Source organism: Ranitomeya imitator, chromosome 2 (genome assembly GCF_032444005.1).
Source record: "Ranitomeya imitator isolate aRanImi1 chromosome 2, aRanImi1.pri, whole genome shotgun sequence".
Lineage (NCBI taxonomy): Eukaryota > Metazoa > Chordata > Amphibia > Anura > Dendrobatidae > Ranitomeya > Ranitomeya imitator.
In genome coordinates, this window is record NC_091283.1 from 37,588,389 (window position 1) to 37,606,667 (window position 18,279).

The 18,279-nt window shown below is 52.3% G+C and overlaps 1 protein-coding gene across 1 annotated transcript in view; it reads left to right on the forward strand.

Moving 5' to 3' along the window:
• ABHD16A (abhydrolase domain containing 16A, phospholipase) overlaps positions 1-17,891 on the forward strand; it is a 36,900-nt gene extending 19,009 nt beyond the window's left edge. The window contains exons 19-20 of the mRNA XM_069746495.1: positions 16,993-17,039; positions 17,191-17,891. Of these exons, the coding sequence (XP_069602596.1) occupies positions 16,993-17,039; positions 17,191-17,274 (131 nt within the window). The 3' untranslated portion in view covers positions 17,275-17,891. The remainder of the gene's footprint in view (positions 1-16,992; positions 17,040-17,190) is intronic.
• The last annotated feature ends 388 nt before the right edge of the window (positions 17,892-18,279 follow it).

Consider the following 18,279-nt stretch of genomic DNA (forward strand, 5'->3'; position numbering starts at 1 on the left):
TGTGAGGAGTCTGGTCCGTGTATGTATGGCAGACATTACCTATAGGGTGTGAGGAGTCTGGTCCGTGTAGTGCGGCTGTATGTACGGCAGACATTACCTATAGGGTGTGAGGAGTCTGGTCCGTGTAGTGCGGCTGTATGTACGGCAGGCATTACCTATAGGGTGTGAGGAGTCTGGTCCGTGTAGTGCGGCTGTATCTACGGCAGACATTACCTATAGGGTGTGAGGAGTCTGGTCCGTGTAGTGCGGCTGTATGTACGGCAGACATTACCTATAGGGTGTGAGGAGTCTGGTCCGTGTAGTGCGGCTGTATGTACGGCAGACATTACCTATAGGGTGTGAGGAGTCTGGTCCGTGTAGTGCGGCTGTATGTACGGCAGACATTACCTATAGGGTGTGAGGAGTCTGGTCCGTGTAGTGCGGCTGTATGTACCGCAGACATTACCTATAGGGTGTGAGGAGTCTGGTCCGTGTATGTACGGCAGACATTACCTATAGGGTGTGAGGAGTCTGGTCCGTGTAGTGCGGCTGTATGTACGGCAGACATTACCTATAGGGTGTGAGGAGTCTGGTCCGTGTAGTGCGGCTGTATGTACGGCAGACATTACCTATAGGGTGTGAGGAGTCTGGTCCGTGTAGTGCGGCTGTATGTACGGCAGACATTACCTATAGGGTGTGAGGAGTCTGGTCCGTGTAGTTCGCCTGTATCTACGGCAGACATTACCTATAGGGTGTGAGGAGTCTGGTCCGTGTAGTGCGGCTGTATGTACGGCAGACATTACCTATAGGGTGTGAGGAGTCTGGTCCGTGTAGTGCGGCTGTATGTACGGCAGACATTACCTATAGGGTGTGAGGAGTCTGGTCCGTGTAGTGCGGCTGTATGTACGGCAGACATTACCTATAGGGTGTGAGGAGTCTGGTCCGTGTAGTGCGGCTGTATGTACGGCAGGCATTACCTATAGGGTGTGAGGAGTCTGGTCCGTGTATGTATGGCAGACATTACCTATAGGGTGTGAGGAGTCTGGTCCGTGTAGTGCGGCTGTATGTACGGCAGACATTACCTATAGGGTGTGAGGAGTCTGGTCCGTGTAGTGCGGTTGTATGTACGGCAGACATTACCTATAGGGTGTGAGGAGTCTGGTCCGTGTAGTGCGGCTGTATGTACGGCAGACATTACCTATAGGGTGTGAGGAGTCTGGTCCGTGTAGTGCGGCTGTATGTACGGCAGACATTACCTATAGGGTGTGAGGAGTCTGGTCCGTGTATGTATGGCAGACATTACCTATAGGGTGTGAGGAGTCTGGTCCATGTATGTATGGCAGACATTACCTATAGGGTGTGAGGAGTCTGGTCTGGGTAGTGCGGCTGTATGTACGGCAGACATTACCTATAGGGTGTGAGGAGTCTGGTCCGTGTAGTGCGGCTGTATGTACGGCAGACATTACCTATAGGGTGTGAGGAGTCTGGTCCGTGTAGTGCGGCTGTATGTACGGCAGACATTACCTATAGGGTGTGAGGAGTCTGGTCCGTGTAGTGCGGCTGTATGTATGGCAGACATTACCTATAGGGTGTGAGGAGTCTGGTCCGTGTAGTGCGGCTGTATGTACGGCAGACATTACCTATAGGGTGTGAGGAGTCTGGTCCGTGTAGTGCGGCTGTATGTACGGCAGACATTACCTATAGGGTGTGAGGAGTCTGGTCCGTGTAGTGCGGCTGTATGTACGGCAGACATTACCTATAGGGTGTGAGGAGTCTGGTCCGTGTAGTGCGGCTGTATGTACGGCAGACATTACCTATAGGGTGTGAGGAGTCTGGTCCGTGTAGTGCGGCTGTATGTACGGCAGACATTACCTATAGGGTGTGAGGAGTCTGGTCCGTGTATGTATGGCAGACATTACCTATAGGGTGTGAGGAGTCTGGTCTGGGTAGTGCGGCTGTATGTACGGCAGACATTACCTATAGGGTGTGAGGAGTCTGGTCCATGTATGTATGGCAGACATTACCTATAGGGTGTGAGGAGTCTGGTCCGTGTAGTGCGGCTGTATGTACGGCAGACATTACCTATAGGGTGTGAGGAGTCTGGTCCGTGTATGTATGGCAGACATTACCTATAGGGTGTGAGGAGTCTGGTCCGTGTAGTGCGGCTGTATGTACGGCAGACATTACCTATAGGGTGTGAGGAGTCTGGTCCGTGTAGTGCGGCTGTATGTACGGCAGGCATTACCTATAGGGTGTGAGGAGTCTGGTCCGTGTATGTATGGCAGACATTACCTATAGGGTGTGAGGAGTCTGGTCCGTGTAGTGCGGCTGTATGTACGGCAGACATTACCTATAGGGTGTGAGGAGTCTGGTCCTTGTAGTGCGGCTGTATGTACGGCAGACATTACCTATAGGGTGTGAGGAGTCTGGTCCGTGTAGTGCGGCTGTATGTACGGCAGACATTACCTATAGGGTGTGAGGAGTCTGGTCCGTGTAGTGCGGCTGTATGTACGGCAGACATTACCTATAGGGTGTGAGGAGTCTGGTCCGTGTAGTGCGGCTGTATGTACGGCAGACATTACCTATAGGGTGTGAGGAGTCTGGTCCGTGTAGTGCGGCTGTATGTACGGCAGACATTACCTATAGGGTGTGAGGAGTCTGGTCCGTGTAGTGCGGCTGTATGTACGGCAGACATTACCTATAGGGTGTGAGGAGTCTGGTCCGTGTAGTGCGGCTCTATGTACGGCAGACATTACCTATAGGGTGTGAGGAGTCTGGTCCGTGTAGTGCGGCTGTATGTACGGCAGACATTACCTATAGGGTGTGAGGAGTCTGGTCCGTGTAGTGCGGCTCTATGTACGGCAGACATTACCTATAGGGTGTGAGGAGTCTGGTCCGTGTATGTATGGCAGACATTACCTATAGGGTGTGAGGAGTCTGGTCTGGGTAGTGCGGCTGTATGTACGGCAGACATTACCTATAGGGTGTGAGGAGTCTGGTCCGTGTATGTATGGCAGACATTACCTATAGGGTGTGAGGAGTCTGGTCCATGTATGTATGGCAGACATTACCTATAGGGTGTGAGGAGTCTGGTCCGTGTAGTGCGGCTGTATGTACGGCAGACATTACCTATAGGGTGTGAGGAGTCTGGTCCGTGTAGTGCGGCTGTATGTACGGCAGACATTACCTATAGGGTGTGAGGAGTCTGGTCCGTGTAGTGCGGCTGTATGTACGGCAGACATTACCTATAGGGTGTGAGGAGTCTGGTCCGTGTAGTGCGGCTGTATGTACGGCAGACATTACCTATAGGGTGTGAGGAGTCTGGTCCGTGTAGTGCGGCTGTATGTACGGCAGACATTACCTATAGGGTGTGAGGAGTCTGGTCCGTGTAGTGCGGCTGTATGTACGGCAGACATTACCTATAGGGTGTGAGGAGTCTGGTCCGTGTAGTGCGGCTGTATGTACGGCAGACATTACCTATAGGGTGTGAGGAGTCTGGTCCGTGTAGTGCGGCTGTATGTACGGCAGACATTACCTATAGGGTGTGAGGAGTCTGGTCCGTGTAGTGCGGCTGTATGTACGGCAGACATTACCTATAGGGTGTGAGGAGTCTGGTCCGTGTAGTGCGGCTGTATGTACGGCAGACATTACCTATAGGGTGTGAGGAGTCTGGTCCGTGTATGTATGGCAGACATTACCTATAGGGTGTGAGGAGTCTGGTCCATGTATGTATGGCAGACATTACCTATAGGGTGTGAGGAGTCTGGTCTGGGTAGTGCGGCTGTATGTACGGCAGACATTACCTATAGGGTGTGAGGAGTCTGGTCCGTGTAGTGCGGCTGTATGTACGGCAGGCATTACCTATAGGGTGTGAGGAGTCTGGTCCGTGTATGTATGGCAGACATTACCTATAGGGTGTGAGGAGTCTGGTCCGTGTAGTGCGGCTGTATGTACGGCAGACATTACCTATAGGGTGTGAGGAGTCTGGTCCGTGTAGTGCGGCTGTATGTACGGCAGACATTACCTATAGGGTGTGAGGAGTCTGGTCCGTGTATGTACGGCAGACATTACCTATAGCGTGTGAGGAGTCTGGTCCGTGTAGTGCGGCTGTATGTACGGCAGACATTACCTATAGGGTGTGAGGAGTCTGGTCCGTGTAGTGCGGCTGTATGTACGGCAGACATTACCTATAGGGTGTGAGGAGTCTGGTCCGTGTAGTGCGGCTGTATGTACGGCAGACATTACCTATAGGGTGTGAGGAGTCTGGTCCGTGTAGTGCGGCTGTATGTACGGCAGACATTACCTATAGGGTGTGAGGAGTCTGGTCCGTGTAGTGCGGCTGTATGTACGGCAGACATTACCTATAGGGTGTGAGGAGTCTGGTCCGTGTAGTGCGGCTGTATGTACGGCAGACATTACCTATAGGGTGTGAGGAGTCTGGTCCGTGTAGTGCGGCTGTATCTACGGCAGACATTACCTATAGGGTGTGAGGAGTCTGGTCCGTGTAGTGCGGCTGTATGTACGGCAGACATTACCTATAGGGTGTGAGGAGTCTGGTCCGTGTAGTGCGGCTGTATGTACGGCAGACATTACCTATAGGGTGTGAGGAGTCTGGTCCGTGTAGTGCGGCTGTATGTACGGCAGGCATTACCTATAGGGTGTGAGGAGTCTGGTCCGTGTATGTATGGCAGACAGTACCTATAGGGTGTGAGGAGTCTGGTCCGTGTAGTGCGGCTGTATGTACGGCAGACATTACCTATAGGGTGTGAGGAGTCTGGTCCGTGTAGTGCGGCTGTATGTACGGCAGACATTACCTATAGGGTGTGAGGAGTCTGGTCCGTGTAGTGCGGCTGTATCTACGGCAGACATTACCTATAGGGTGTGAGGAGTCTGGTCCGTGTAGTGCGGCTGTATGTACGGCAGACATTACCTATAGGGTGTGAGGAGTCTGGTCCGTGTAGTGCGGCTGTATGTACGGCAGACATTACCTATAGGGTGTGAGGAGTCTGGTCCGTGTAGTGCGGCTGTATGTACGGCAGACATTACCTATAGGGTGTGAGGAGTCTGGTCCGTGTAGTGCGGCTGTATGTACGGCAGACATTACCTATAGGGTGTGAGGAGTCTGGTCCGTGTATGTATGGCAGACATTACCTATAGGGTGTGAGGAGTCTGGTCCATGTATGTATGGCAGACATTACCTATAGGGTGTGAGGAGTCTGGTCTGGGTAGTGCGGCTGTATGTACGGCAGACATTACCTATAGGGTGTGAGGAGTCTGGTCCGTGTAGTGCGGCTGTATGTACGGCAGGCATTACCTATAGGGTGTGAGGAGTCTGGTCCGTGTATGTATGGCAGACATTACCTATAGGGTGTGAGGAGTCTGGTCCGTGTAGTGCGGCTGTATGTACGGCAGACATTACCTATAGGGTGTGAGGAGTCTGGTCCGTGTAGTGCGGCTGTATGTACGGCAGACATTACCTATAGGGTGTGAGGAGTCTGGTCCGTGTAGTGCGGCTGTATGTATGGCAGACATTACCTATAGGGTGTGAGGAGTCTGGTCCGTGTAGTGCGGCTGTATGTACGGCAGACATTACCTATAGGGTGTGAGGAGTCTGGTCCGTGTAGTGCGGCTGTATGTACGGCAGACATTACCTATAGGGTGTGAGGAGTCTGGTCCGTGTAGTGCGGCTGTATGTACGGCAGACATTACCTATAGGGTGTGAGGAGTCTGGTCCGTGTAGTGCGGCTGTATGTACGGCAGACATTACCTATAGGGTGTGAGGAGTCTGGTCCGTGTAGTGCGGCTGTATGTACGGCAGACATTACCTATAGGGTGTGAGGAGTCTGGTCCGTGTATGTATGGCAGACATTACCTATAGGGTGTGAGGAGTCTGGTCTGGGTAGTGCGGCTGTATGTACGGCAGACATTACCTATAGGGTGTGAGGAGTCTGGTCCATGTATGTATGGCAGACATTACCTATAGGGTGTGAGGAGTCTGGTCCGTGTAGTGCGGCTGTATGTACGGCAGACATTACCTATAGGGTGTGAGGAGTCTGGTCCGTGTATGTATGGCAGACATTACCTATAGGGTGTGAGGAGTCTGGTCCGTGTAGTGCGGCTGTATGTACGGCAGACATTACCTATAGGGTGTGAGGAGTCTGGTCCGTGTAGTGCGGCTGTATGTACGGCAGGCATTACCTATAGGGTGTGAGGAGTCTGGTCCGTGTATGTATGGCAGACATTACCTATAGGGTGTGAGGAGTCTGGTCCGTGTAGTGCGGCTGTATGTACGGCAGACATTACCTATAGGGTGTGAGGAGTCTGGTCCTTGTAGTGCGGCTGTATGTACGGCAGACATTACCTATAGGGTGTGAGGAGTCTGGTCCGTGTAGTGCGGCTGTATGTACGGCAGACATTACCTATAGGGTGTGAGGAGTCTGGTCCGTGTAGTGCGGCTGTATGTACGGCAGACATTACCTATAGGGTGTGAGGAGTCTGGTCCGTGTAGTGCGGCTGTATGTACGGCAGACATTACCTATAGGGTGTGAGGAGTCTGGTCCGTGTAGTGCGGCTGTATGTACGGCAGACATTACCTATAGGGTGTGAGGAGTCTGGTCCGTGTAGTGCGGCTGTATGTACGGCAGACATTACCTATAGGGTGTGAGGAGTCTGGTCCGTGTAGTGCGGCTCTATGTACGGCAGACATTACCTATAGGGTGTGAGGAGTCTGGTCCGTGTAGTGCGGCTGTATGTACGGCAGACATTACCTATAGGGTGTGAGGAGTCTGGTCCGTGTAGTGCGGCTCTATGTACGGCAGACATTACCTATAGGGTGTGAGGAGTCTGGTCCGTGTATGTATGGCAGACATTACCTATAGGGTGTGAGGAGTCTGGTCTGGGTAGTGCGGCTGTATGTACGGCAGACATTACCTATAGGGTGTGAGGAGTCTGGTCCGTGTATGTATGGCAGACATTACCTATAGGGTGTGAGGAGTCTGGTCCATGTATGTATGGCAGACATTACCTATAGGGTGTGAGGAGTCTGGTCCGTGTAGTGCGGCTGTATGTACGGCAGACATTACCTATAGGGTGTGAGGAGTCTGGTCCGTGTAGTGCGGCTGTATGTACGGCAGACATTACCTATAGGGTGTGAGGAGTCTGGTCCGTGTAGTGCGGCTGTATGTACGGCAGACATTACCTATAGGGTGTGAGGAGTCTGGTCCGTGTAGTGCGGCTGTATGTACGGCAGACATTACCTATAGGGTGTGAGGAGTCTGGTCCGTGTAGTGCGGCTGTATGTACGGCAGACATTACCTATAGGGTGTGAGGAGTCTGGTCCGTGTAGTGCGGCTGTATGTACGGCAGACATTACCTATAGGGTGTGAGGAGTCTGGTCCGTGTAGTGCGGCTGTATGTACGGCAGACATTACCTATAGGGTGTGAGGAGTCTGGTCCGTGTAGTGCGGCTGTATGTACGGCAGACATTACCTATAGGGTGTGAGGAGTCTGGTCCGTGTAGTGCGGCTGTATGTACGGCAGACATTACCTATAGGGTGTGAGGAGTCTGGTCCGTGTAGTGCGGCTGTATGTACGGCAGACATTACCTATAGGGTGTGAGGAGTCTGGTCCGTGTATGTATGGCAGACATTACCTATAGGGTGTGAGGAGTCTGGTCCATGTATGTATGGCAGACATTACCTATAGGGTGTGAGGAGTCTGGTCTGGGTAGTGCGGCTGTATGTACGGCAGACATTACCTATAGGGTGTGAGGAGTCTGGTCCGTGTAGTGCGGCTGTATGTACGGCAGGCATTACCTATAGGGTGTGAGGAGTCTGGTCCGTGTATGTATGGCAGACATTACCTATAGGGTGTGAGGAGTCTGGTCCGTGTAGTGCGGCTGTATGTACGGCAGACATTACCTATAGGGTGTGAGGAGTCTGGTCCGTGTAGTGCGGCTGTATGTACGGCAGACATTACCTATAGGGTGTGAGGAGTCTGGTCCGTGTATGTACGGCAGACATTACCTATAGCGTGTGAGGAGTCTGGTCCGTGTAGTGCGGCTGTATGTACGGCAGACATTACCTATAGGGTGTGAGGAGTCTGGTCCGTGTAGTGCGGCTGTATGTACGGCAGACATTACCTATAGGGTGTGAGGAGTCTGGTCCGTGTAGTGCGGCTGTATGTACGGCAGACATTACCTATAGGGTGTGAGGAGTCTGGTCCGTGTAGTGCGGCTGTATGTACGGCAGACATTACCTATAGGGTGTGAGGAGTCTGGTCCGTGTAGTGCGGCTGTATGTACGGCAGACATTACCTATAGGGTGTGAGGAGTCTGGTCCGTGTAGTGCGGCTGTATGTACGGCAGACATTACCTATAGGGTGTGAGGAGTCTGGTCCGTGTAGTGCGGCTGTATCTACGGCAGACATTACCTATAGGGTGTGAGGAGTCTGGTCCGTGTAGTGCGGCTGTATGTACGGCAGACATTACCTATAGGGTGTGAGGAGTCTGGTCCGTGTAGTGCGGCTGTATGTACGGCAGACATTACCTATAGGGTGTGAGGAGTCTGGTCCGTGTAGTGCGGCTGTATGTACGGCAGGCATTACCTATAGGGTGTGAGGAGTCTGGTCCGTGTATGTATGGCAGACAGTACCTATAGGGTGTGAGGAGTCTGGTCCGTGTAGTGCGGCTGTATGTACGGCAGACATTACCTATAGGGTGTGAGGAGTCTGGTCCGTGTAGTGCGGCTGTATGTACGGCAGACATTACCTATAGGGTGTGAGGAGTCTGGTCCGTGTAGTGCGGCTGTATCTACGGCAGACATTACCTATAGGGTGTGAGGAGTCTGGTCCGTGTAGTGCGGCTGTATGTACGGCAGACATTACCTATAGGGTGTGAGGAGTCTGGTCCGTGTAGTGCGGCTGTATGTACGGCAGACATTACCTATAGGGTGTGAGGAGTCTGGTCCGTGTAGTGCGGCTGTATGTACGGCAGACATTACCTATAGGGTGTGAGGAGTCTGGTCCGTGTAGTGCGGCTGTATGTACGGCAGACATTACCTATAGGGTGTGAGGAGTCTGGTCCGTGTATGTATGGCAGACATTACCTATAGGGTGTGAGGAGTCTGGTCCATGTATGTATGGCAGACATTACCTATAGGGTGTGAGGAGTCTGGTCTGGGTAGTGCGGCTGTATGTACGGCAGACATTACCTATAGGGTGTGAGGAGTCTGGTCCGTGTAGTGCGGCTGTATGTACGGCAGGCATTACCTATAGGGTGTGAGGAGTCTGGTCCGTGTATGTATGGCAGACATTACCTATAGGGTGTGAGGAGTCTGGTCCGTGTAGTGCGGCTGTATGTACGGCAGACATTACCTATAGGGTGTGAGGAGTCTGGTCCGTGTAGTGCGGCTGTATGTACGGCAGACATTACCTATAGGGTGTGAGGAGTCTGGTCCGTGTATGTACGGCAGACATTACCTATAGCGTGTGAGGAGTCTGGTCCGTGTAGTGCGGCTGTATGTACGGCAGACATTACCTATAGGGTGTGAGGAGTCTGGTCCGTGTAGTGCGGCTGTATGTACGGCAGACATTACCTATAGGGTGTGAGGAGTCTGGTCCGTGTAGTGCGGCTGTATGTACGGCAGACATTACCTATAGGGTGTGAGGAGTCTGGTCCGTGTAGTGCGGCTGTATGTACGGCAGACATTACCTATAGGGTGTGAGGAGTCTGGTCCGTGTAGTGCGGCTGTATGTACGGCAGACATTACCTATAGGGTGTGAGGAGTCTGGTCCGTGTAGTGCGGCTGTATCTACGGCAGACATTACCTATAGGGTGTGAGGAGTCTGGTCCGTGTAGTGCGGCTGTATGTACGGCAGACATTACCTATAGGGTGTGAGGAGTCTGGTCCGTGTAGTGCGGCTGTATGTACGGCAGACATTACCTATAGGGTGTGAGGAGTCTGGTCCGTGTAGTGCGGCTGTATGTACGGCAGACATTACCTATAGGGTGTGAGGAGTCTGGTCCGTGTAGTGCGGCTGTATGTACGGCAGGCATTACCTATAGGGTGTGAGGAGTCTGGTCCGTGTATGTATGGCAGACAGTACCTATAGGGTGTGAGGAGTCTGGTCCGTGTAGTGCGGCTGTATGTACGGCAGACATTACCTATAGGGTGTGAGGAGTCTGGTCCGTGTAGTGCGGCTGTATGTACGGCAGACATTACCTATAGGGTGTGAGGAGTCTGGTCCGTGTAGTGCGGCTGTATCTACGGCAGACATTACCTATAGGGTGTGAGGAGTCTGGTCCGTGTAGTTCGCCTGTATCTACGGCAGACATTACCTATAGGGTGTGAGGAGTCTGGTCCGTGTAGTGCGGCTGTATGTACGGCAGACATTACCTATAGGGTGTGAGGAGTCTGGTCCGTGTAGTGCGGCTGTATGTACGGCAGACATTACCTATAGGGTGTGAGGAGTCTGGTCCGTGTAGTGCGGCTGTATGTACGGCAGACATTACCTATAGGGTGTGAGGAGTCTGGTCCGTGTAGTGCGGCTGTATGTACGGCAGGCATTACCTATAGGGTGTGAGGAGTCTGGTCCGTGTATGTATGGCAGACATTACCTATAGGGTGTGAGGAGTCTGGTCCGTGTAGTGCGGCTGTATGTACGGCAGACATTACCTATAGGGTGTGAGGAGTCTGGTCCGTGTAGTGCGGCTGTATGTACGGCAGACATTACCTATAGGGTGTGAGGAGTCTGGTCCGTGTAGTGCGGTTGTATGTACGGCAGACATTACCTATAGGGTGTGAGGAGTCTGGTCCGTGTAGTGCGGCTGTATGTACGGCAGACATTACCTATAGGGTGTGAGGAGTCTGGTCCGTGTAGTGCGGCTGTATGTACGGCAGACATTACCTATAGGGTGTGAGGAGTCTGGTCCGTGTAGTGCGGCTGTATGTACGGCAGACATTACCTATAGGGTGTGAGGAGTCTGGTCCGTGTAGTGCGGCTGTATGTACGGCAGGCATTACCTATAGGGTGTGAGGAGTCTGGTCCGTGTATGTATGGCAGACATTACCTATAGGGTGTGAGGAGTCTGGTCCGTGTAGTGCGGCTGTATGTACGGCAGACATTACCTATAGGGTGTGAGGAGTCTGGTCCGTGTAGTGCGGCTGTATGTACGGCAGACATTACCTATAGGGTGTGAGGAGTCTGGTCCGTGTATGTATGGCAGACATTACCTATAGGGTGTGAGGAGTCTGGTCCATGTATGTATGGCAGACATTACCTATAGGGTGTGAGGAGTCTGGTCTGGGTAGTGCGGCTGTATGTACGGCAGACATTACCTATAGGGTGTGAGGAGTCTGGTCCGTGTAGTGCGGCTGTATGTACGGCAGGCATTACCTATAGGGTGTGAGGAGTCTGGTCCGTGTATGTACGGCAGACATTACCTATAGGGTGTGAGGAGTCTGGTCCGTGTAGTGCGGCTGTATGTACGGCAGACATTACCTATAGGGTGTGAGGAGTCTGGTCCGTGTAGTGCGGCTGTATGTACGGCAGACATTACCTATAGGGTGTGAGGAGTCTGGTCCGTGTAGTGCGGCTGTATGTACGGCAGACATTACCTATAGGGTGTGAGGAGTCTGGTCCGTGTAGTGCGGCTGTATGTACGGCAGACATTACCTATAGGGTGTGAGGAGTCTGGTCCGTGTAGTGCGGCTGTATGTACGGCAGACATTACCTATAGGGTGTGAGGAGTCTGGTCCGTGTAGTGCGGCTGTATGTACGGCAGACATTACCTATAGGGTGTGAGGAGTCTGGTCCGTGTAGTGCGGCTGTATGTACGGCAGACATTACCTATAGGGTGTGAGGAGTCTGGTCCGTGTAGTGCGGCTGTATGTACGGCAGACATTACCTATAGGGTGTGAGGAGTCTGGTCCGTGTAGTGTGGCTGTATGTATGGCAGACATTACCTATAGGGTGTGAGGAGTCTGGTCCGTGTAGTGCGGCTGTATGTACGGCAGACATTACCTATAGGGTGTGAGGAGTCTGGTCCGTGTAGTGCGGCTGTATGTACGGCAGACATTACCTATAGGGTGTGAGGAGTCTGGTCCGTGTATGTATGGCAGACATTACCTATAGGGTGTGAGGAGTCTGGTCCGTGTAGTGCGGCTGTATCTACGGCAGACATTACCTATAGGGTGTGAGGAGTCTGGTCCGTGTAGTGCGGCTGTATCTACGGCAGACATTACCTATAGGGTGTGAGGAGTCTGGTCCGTGTAGTGCGGCTGTATGTACGGCAGACATTACCTATAGGGTGTGAGGAGTCTGGTCCGTGTAGTGCGGCTGTATGTACGGCAGACATTACCTATAGGGTGTGAGGAGTCTGGTCCATGTAGTGCGGCTGTATGTACGGCAGACATTACCTATAGGGTGTGAGGAGTCTGGTCCGTGTATGTATGGCAGACATTACCTATAGGGTGTGAGGAATCTGGTCTGGGTAGTGCGGCTGTATGTACGGCAGACATTACCTATAGGGTGTGAGGAGTCTGGTCCGTGTATGTATGGCAGACATTACCTATAGGGTGTGAGGAGTCTGGTCTGGGTAGTGCGGCTGTATGTACGGCAGACATTACCTATAGGGTGTGAGGAGTCTGGTCCGTGTAGTGCGGCTGTATGTACGGCAGGCATTACCTATAGGGTGTGAGGAGTCTGGTCCGTGTATGTATGGCAGACATTACCTATAGGGTGTGAGGAGTCTGGTCCGTGTAGTGCGGCTGTATGTACGGCAGACATTACCTATAGGGTGTGAGGAGTCTGGTCCGTGTAGTGCGGCTGTATGTACGGCAGACATTACCTATAGGGTGTGAGGAGTCTGGTCCGTGTATGTACGGCAGACATTACCTATAGGGTGTGAGGAGTCTGGTCCGTGTAGTGCGGCTGTATGTACGGCAGACATTACCTATAGGGTGTGAGGAGTCTGGTCCGTGTAGTGCGGCTGTATGTACGGCAGACATTACCTATAGGGTGTGAGGAGTCTGGTCCGTGTAGTGCGGCTGTATGTACGGCAGACATTACCTATAGGGTGTGAGGAGTCTGGTCCGTGTAGTGCGGCTGTATGTACGGCAGACATTACCTATAGGGTGTGAGGAGTCTGGTCCGTGTAGTGCGGCTGTATGTACGGCAGACATTACCTATAGGGTGTGAGGAGTCTGGTCCGTGTAGTGCGGCTGTATGTACGGCAGACATTACCTATAGGGTGTGAGGAGTCTGGTCCGTGTAGTGCGGCTGTATGTACGGCAGACATTACCTATAGGGTGTGAGGAGTCTGGTCCGTGTAGTGCGGCTGTATGTACGGCAGACATTACCTATAGGGTGTGAGGAGTCTGGTCCGTGTAGTGCGGCTGTATGTACGGCAGGCATTACCTATAGGGTGTGAGGAGTCTGGTCCGTGTATGTATGGCAGACATTACCTATAGGGTGTGAGGAGTCTGGTCCGTGTAGTGCGGCTGTATGTACGGCAGACATTACCTATAGGGTGTGAGGAGTCTGGTCCGTGTAGTGCGGCTGTATGTACGGCAGACATTACCTATAGGGTGTGAGGAGTCTGGTCCGTGTAGTGCGGTTGTATGTACGGCAGACATTACCTATAGGGTGTGAGGAGTCTGGTCCGTGTAGTGCGGCTGTATGTACGGCAGACATTACCTATAGGGTGTGAGGAGTCTGGTCCGTGTAGTGCGGCTGTATGTACGGCAGACATTACCTATAGGGTGTGAGGAGTCTGGTCCGTGTATGTATGGCAGACATTACCTATAGGGTGTGAGGAGTCTGGTCTGGGTAGTGCGGCTGTATGTACGGCAGACATTACCTATAGGGTGTGAGGAGTCTGGTCCGTGTATGTATGGCAGACATTACCTATAGGGTGTGAGGAGTCTGGTCCATGTATGTATGGCAGACATTACCTATAGGGTGTGAGGAGTCTGGTCTGGGTAGTGCGGCTGTATGTACGGCAGACATTACCTATAGGGTGTGAGGAGTCTGGTCCGTGTAGTGCGGCTGTATGTACGGCAGACATTACCTATAGGGTGTGAGGAGTCTGGTCCGTGTAGTGCGGCTGTATGTACGGCAGACATTACCTATAGGGTGTGAGGAGTCTGGTCCGTGTAGTGCGGCTGTATGTACGGCAGACATTACCTATAGGGTGTGAGGAGTCTGGTCCGTGTAGTGCGGCTGTATGTACGGCAGACATTACCTATAGGGTGTGAGGAGTCTGGTCCGTGTAGTGCGGCTGTATGTACGGCAGACATTACCTATAGGGTGTGAGGAGTCTGGTCCGTGTAGTGCGGCTGTATGTACGGCAGACATTACCTATAGGGTGTGAGGAGTCTGGTCCGTGTAGTGCGGCTGTATGTACGGCAGGCATTACCTATAGGGTGTGAGGAGTCTGGTCCGTGTATGTATGGCAGACATTACCTATAGGGTGTGAGGAGTCTGGTCCGTGTAGTGCGGCTGTATGTACGGCAGACATTACCTATAGGGTGTGAGGAGTCTGGTCCGTGTAGTGCGGCTGTATGTACGGCAGACATTACCTATAGGGTGTGAGGAGTCTGGTCCGTGTAGTGCGGTTGTATGTACGGCAGACATTACCTATAGGGTGTGAGGAGTCTGGTCCGTGTAGTGCGGCTGTATGTACGGCAGACATTACCTATAGGGTGTGAGAAGTCTGGTCCGTGTAGTGCGGCTGTATGTACGGCAGACATTACCTATAGGGTGTGAGGAGTCTGGTCCGTGTATGTATGGCAGACATTACCTATAGGGTGTGAGGAGTCTGGTCTGGGTAGTGCGGCTGTATGTACGGCAGACATTACCTATAGGGTGTGAGGAGTCTGGTCCGTGTATGTATGGCAGACATTACCTATAGGGTGTGAGGAGTCTGGTCCATGTATGTATGGCAGACATTACCTATAGGGTGTGAGGAGTCTGGTCTGGGTAGTGCGGCTGTATGTACGGCAGACATTACCTATAGGGTGTGAGGAGTCTGGTCCGTGTAGTGCGGCTGTATGTACGGCAGACATTACCTATAGGGTGTGAGGAGTCTGGTCCGTGTAGTGCGGCTGTATGTACGGCAGACATTACCTATAGGGTGTGAGGAGTCTGGTCCGTGTAGTGCGGCTGTATGTACGGCAGACATTACCTATAGGGTGTGAGGAGTCTGGTCCGTGTAGTGCGGCTGTATGTACGGCAGACATTACCTATAGGGTGTGAGGAGTCTGGTCCGTGTAGTGCGGCTGTATGTACGGCAGACATTACCTATAGGGTGTGAGGAGTCTGGTCCGTGTAGTGCGGCTGTATGTACGGCAGACATTACCTATAGGGTGTGAGGAGTCTGGTCCGTGTAGTGCGGCTGTATGTACGGCAGACATTACCTATAGGGTGTGAGGAGTCTGGTCCGTGTAGTGCGGCTGTATGTACGGCAGACATTACCTATAGGGTGTGAGGAGTCTGGTCCGTGTAGTGCGGCTGTATGTATGGCAGACATTACCTATAGGGTGTGAGGAGTCTGGTCCGTGTAGTGCGGCTGTATGTACGGCAGACATTACCTATAGGGTGTGAGGAGTCTGGTCCGTGTAGTGCGGCTGTATGTACGGCAGACATTACCTATAGGGTGTGAGGAGTCTGGTCCGTGTATGTATGGCAGACATTACCTATAGGGTGTGAGGAGTCTGGTCCGTGTAGTGCGGCTGTATCTACGGCAGACATTACCTATAGGGTGTGAGGAGTCTGGTCCGTGTAGTGCGGCTGTATGTACGGCAGACATTACCTATAGGGTGTGAGGAGTCTGGTCCGTGTAGTGCGGCTGTATGTACGGCAGACATTACCTATAGGGTGTGAGGAGTCTGGTCCATGTAGTGCGGCTGTATGTACGGCAGACATTACCTATAGGGTGTGAGGAGTCTGGTCCGTGTATGTATGGCAGACATTACCTATAGGGTGTGAGGAGTCTGGTCTGGGTAGTGCGGCTGTATGTACGGCAGACATTACCTATAGGGTGTGAGGAGTCTGGTCCGTGTATGTATGGCAGACATTACCTATAGGGTGTGAGGAGTCTGGTCTGGGTAGTGCGGCTGTATGTACGGCAGACATTACCTATAGGGTGTGAGGAGTCTGGTCCGTGTATGTATGGCAGACATTACCTATAGGGTGTGAGGAGTCTGGTCCGTGTAGTGCGGCTGTATGTACGGCAGACATTACCTATAGGGTGTGAGGAGTCTGGTCCGTGTATGTATGGCAGACATTACCTATAGGGTGTGAGGAGTCTGGTCCGTGTAGTGCGGCTGTATCTACGGCAGACATTACCTATAGGGTGTGAGGAGTCTGGTCCGTGTAGTGCGGCTGTATCTACGGCAGACATTACCTATAGGGTGTGAGGAGTCTGGTCCGTGTAGTGCGGCTGTATGTACGGCAGACATTACCTATAGGGTGTGAGGAGTCTGGTCCGTGTAGTGCGGCTGTATGTACGGCAGACATTACCTATAGGGTGTGAGGAGTCTGGTCCGTGTAGTGCGGCTGTATGTACGGCAGACATTACCTATAGGGTGTGAGGAGTCTGGTCCGTGTAGTGCGGCTGTATGTACGGCAGACATTACCTATAGGGTGTGAGGAGTCTGGTCCGTGTAGTGCGGCTGTATGTACGGCAGACATTACCTATAGGGTGTGAGGAGTCTGGTCTGGGTAGTGCGGCTGTATGTACGGCAGACATTACCTATAGGGTGTGAGGAGTCTGGTCCGTGTATGTATGGCAGACATTACCTATAGGGTGTGAGGAGTCTGGTCTGGGTAGTGCGGCTGTATGTACGGCAGACATTACCTATAGGGTGTGAGGAGTCTGGTCCGTGTAGTGCGGCTGTATGTACGGCAGACATTACCTATAGGGTGTGAGGAGTCTGGTCCGTGTAGTGCGGCTGTATGTACGGCAGACATTACTGTGCACAGGAGACTGAGCTGATTGTCTTCTTTCATTAGGGGAAGAGATGAGCACAGAAGAACGGCAGCAGCTCGCTCTATACCTGGTAGGTATGGCATCATGTCACCTCGCCTCCTCCATGTTCCTCGGAGCTCTTACACACCTGTGGTTCTGTCCCCACCCTGCCTCCCCTTCCCACAAATGTATGTATGTATGTCTGTCTTCTGCAGGCTTGTAACCCGCTCTGCTCTCCACAGGCACAGAAGTATCTGAGCAGCTTTGAAGCCACACACTGTACCCCCCTGCCAGCCAGCTTCTTCCAGATGCCCTGGAGTATCTAGTCCCAGACTGTGGCCCTTGGACGTAGCACCGCTGCCTCTGGCCGGATCTACCTGCTGTAACCTTCTTCCATCCCGTGACTGGCAGCTATCGCAGACGAGGGAGAGACGCCGCCGCCTGCCCTGCACCTCTCGTACCTCTCTGGACTACTGTTTTTATAATAAATGGATTGAGAACGAGCTTGAATTGGATGAAGTGATGAGCATTTCAAACGCCGCTATTAAAATGTGAACCATTCTTGTACAATATGTCTGTCCCTGTCCTACCACTGACCATCTCTACAGTTTCTCTACCTTTCCGGGGTTCGTTGGCCCATCAGAGGCCATTTTTAGATTTTTGTCTCACAATCATGTACTGTCTGTGTCCATTTAACCACTGAGCCACCGTTGCCAGAGACGGTGAAATTACTGGGAACGACCCTGGAGACTCCATACTGTAACGTGATAGAGAAATGTTTTTAGCCACCATGGTGGACAAGTATAAATGTGTTGTGTCCTCTAGAACTTCATAAAGGTCAAATATTTCATACATTCCACCACTGTCCATAAAAGACCTTCACCATCACTCATCTGACATCATCCATTAGGACCTCAATAAATTCATGTGCATGTCTCCATAATGTGGTGTTACTCTCTGATTCTAGGCTTTAAGGGAAGCAGTTTTCAAGAAGTAAGATTAGTATGCGAATGGAAAGCAGGTCTTCAGATTGTTTGTGAGCTTTACCTCGGCTAGAGTAGTGGGGTCTCATAAACATTTGAGGTACTTGAGAGCATTGGGCTCTTGAAGATCCTGGGGTCCATGGAACAGAAATTCCTAATGTCCCTGGAATTTAGTGATTTCTGAAGTTCCTGAGATCCCCGAGACTAGATTCCTCAGGTTCCTAAGATGTCCCCAAGACTTGGTGATTCATAAAGTTGCTGAAGTGTCTCGAGACGTGGTAATTCCAGAGCCTCTTAATTCCTGAGGTCCCCAAGACTAGATTCCTCAGGTTCCTAAGATGTCCCCGA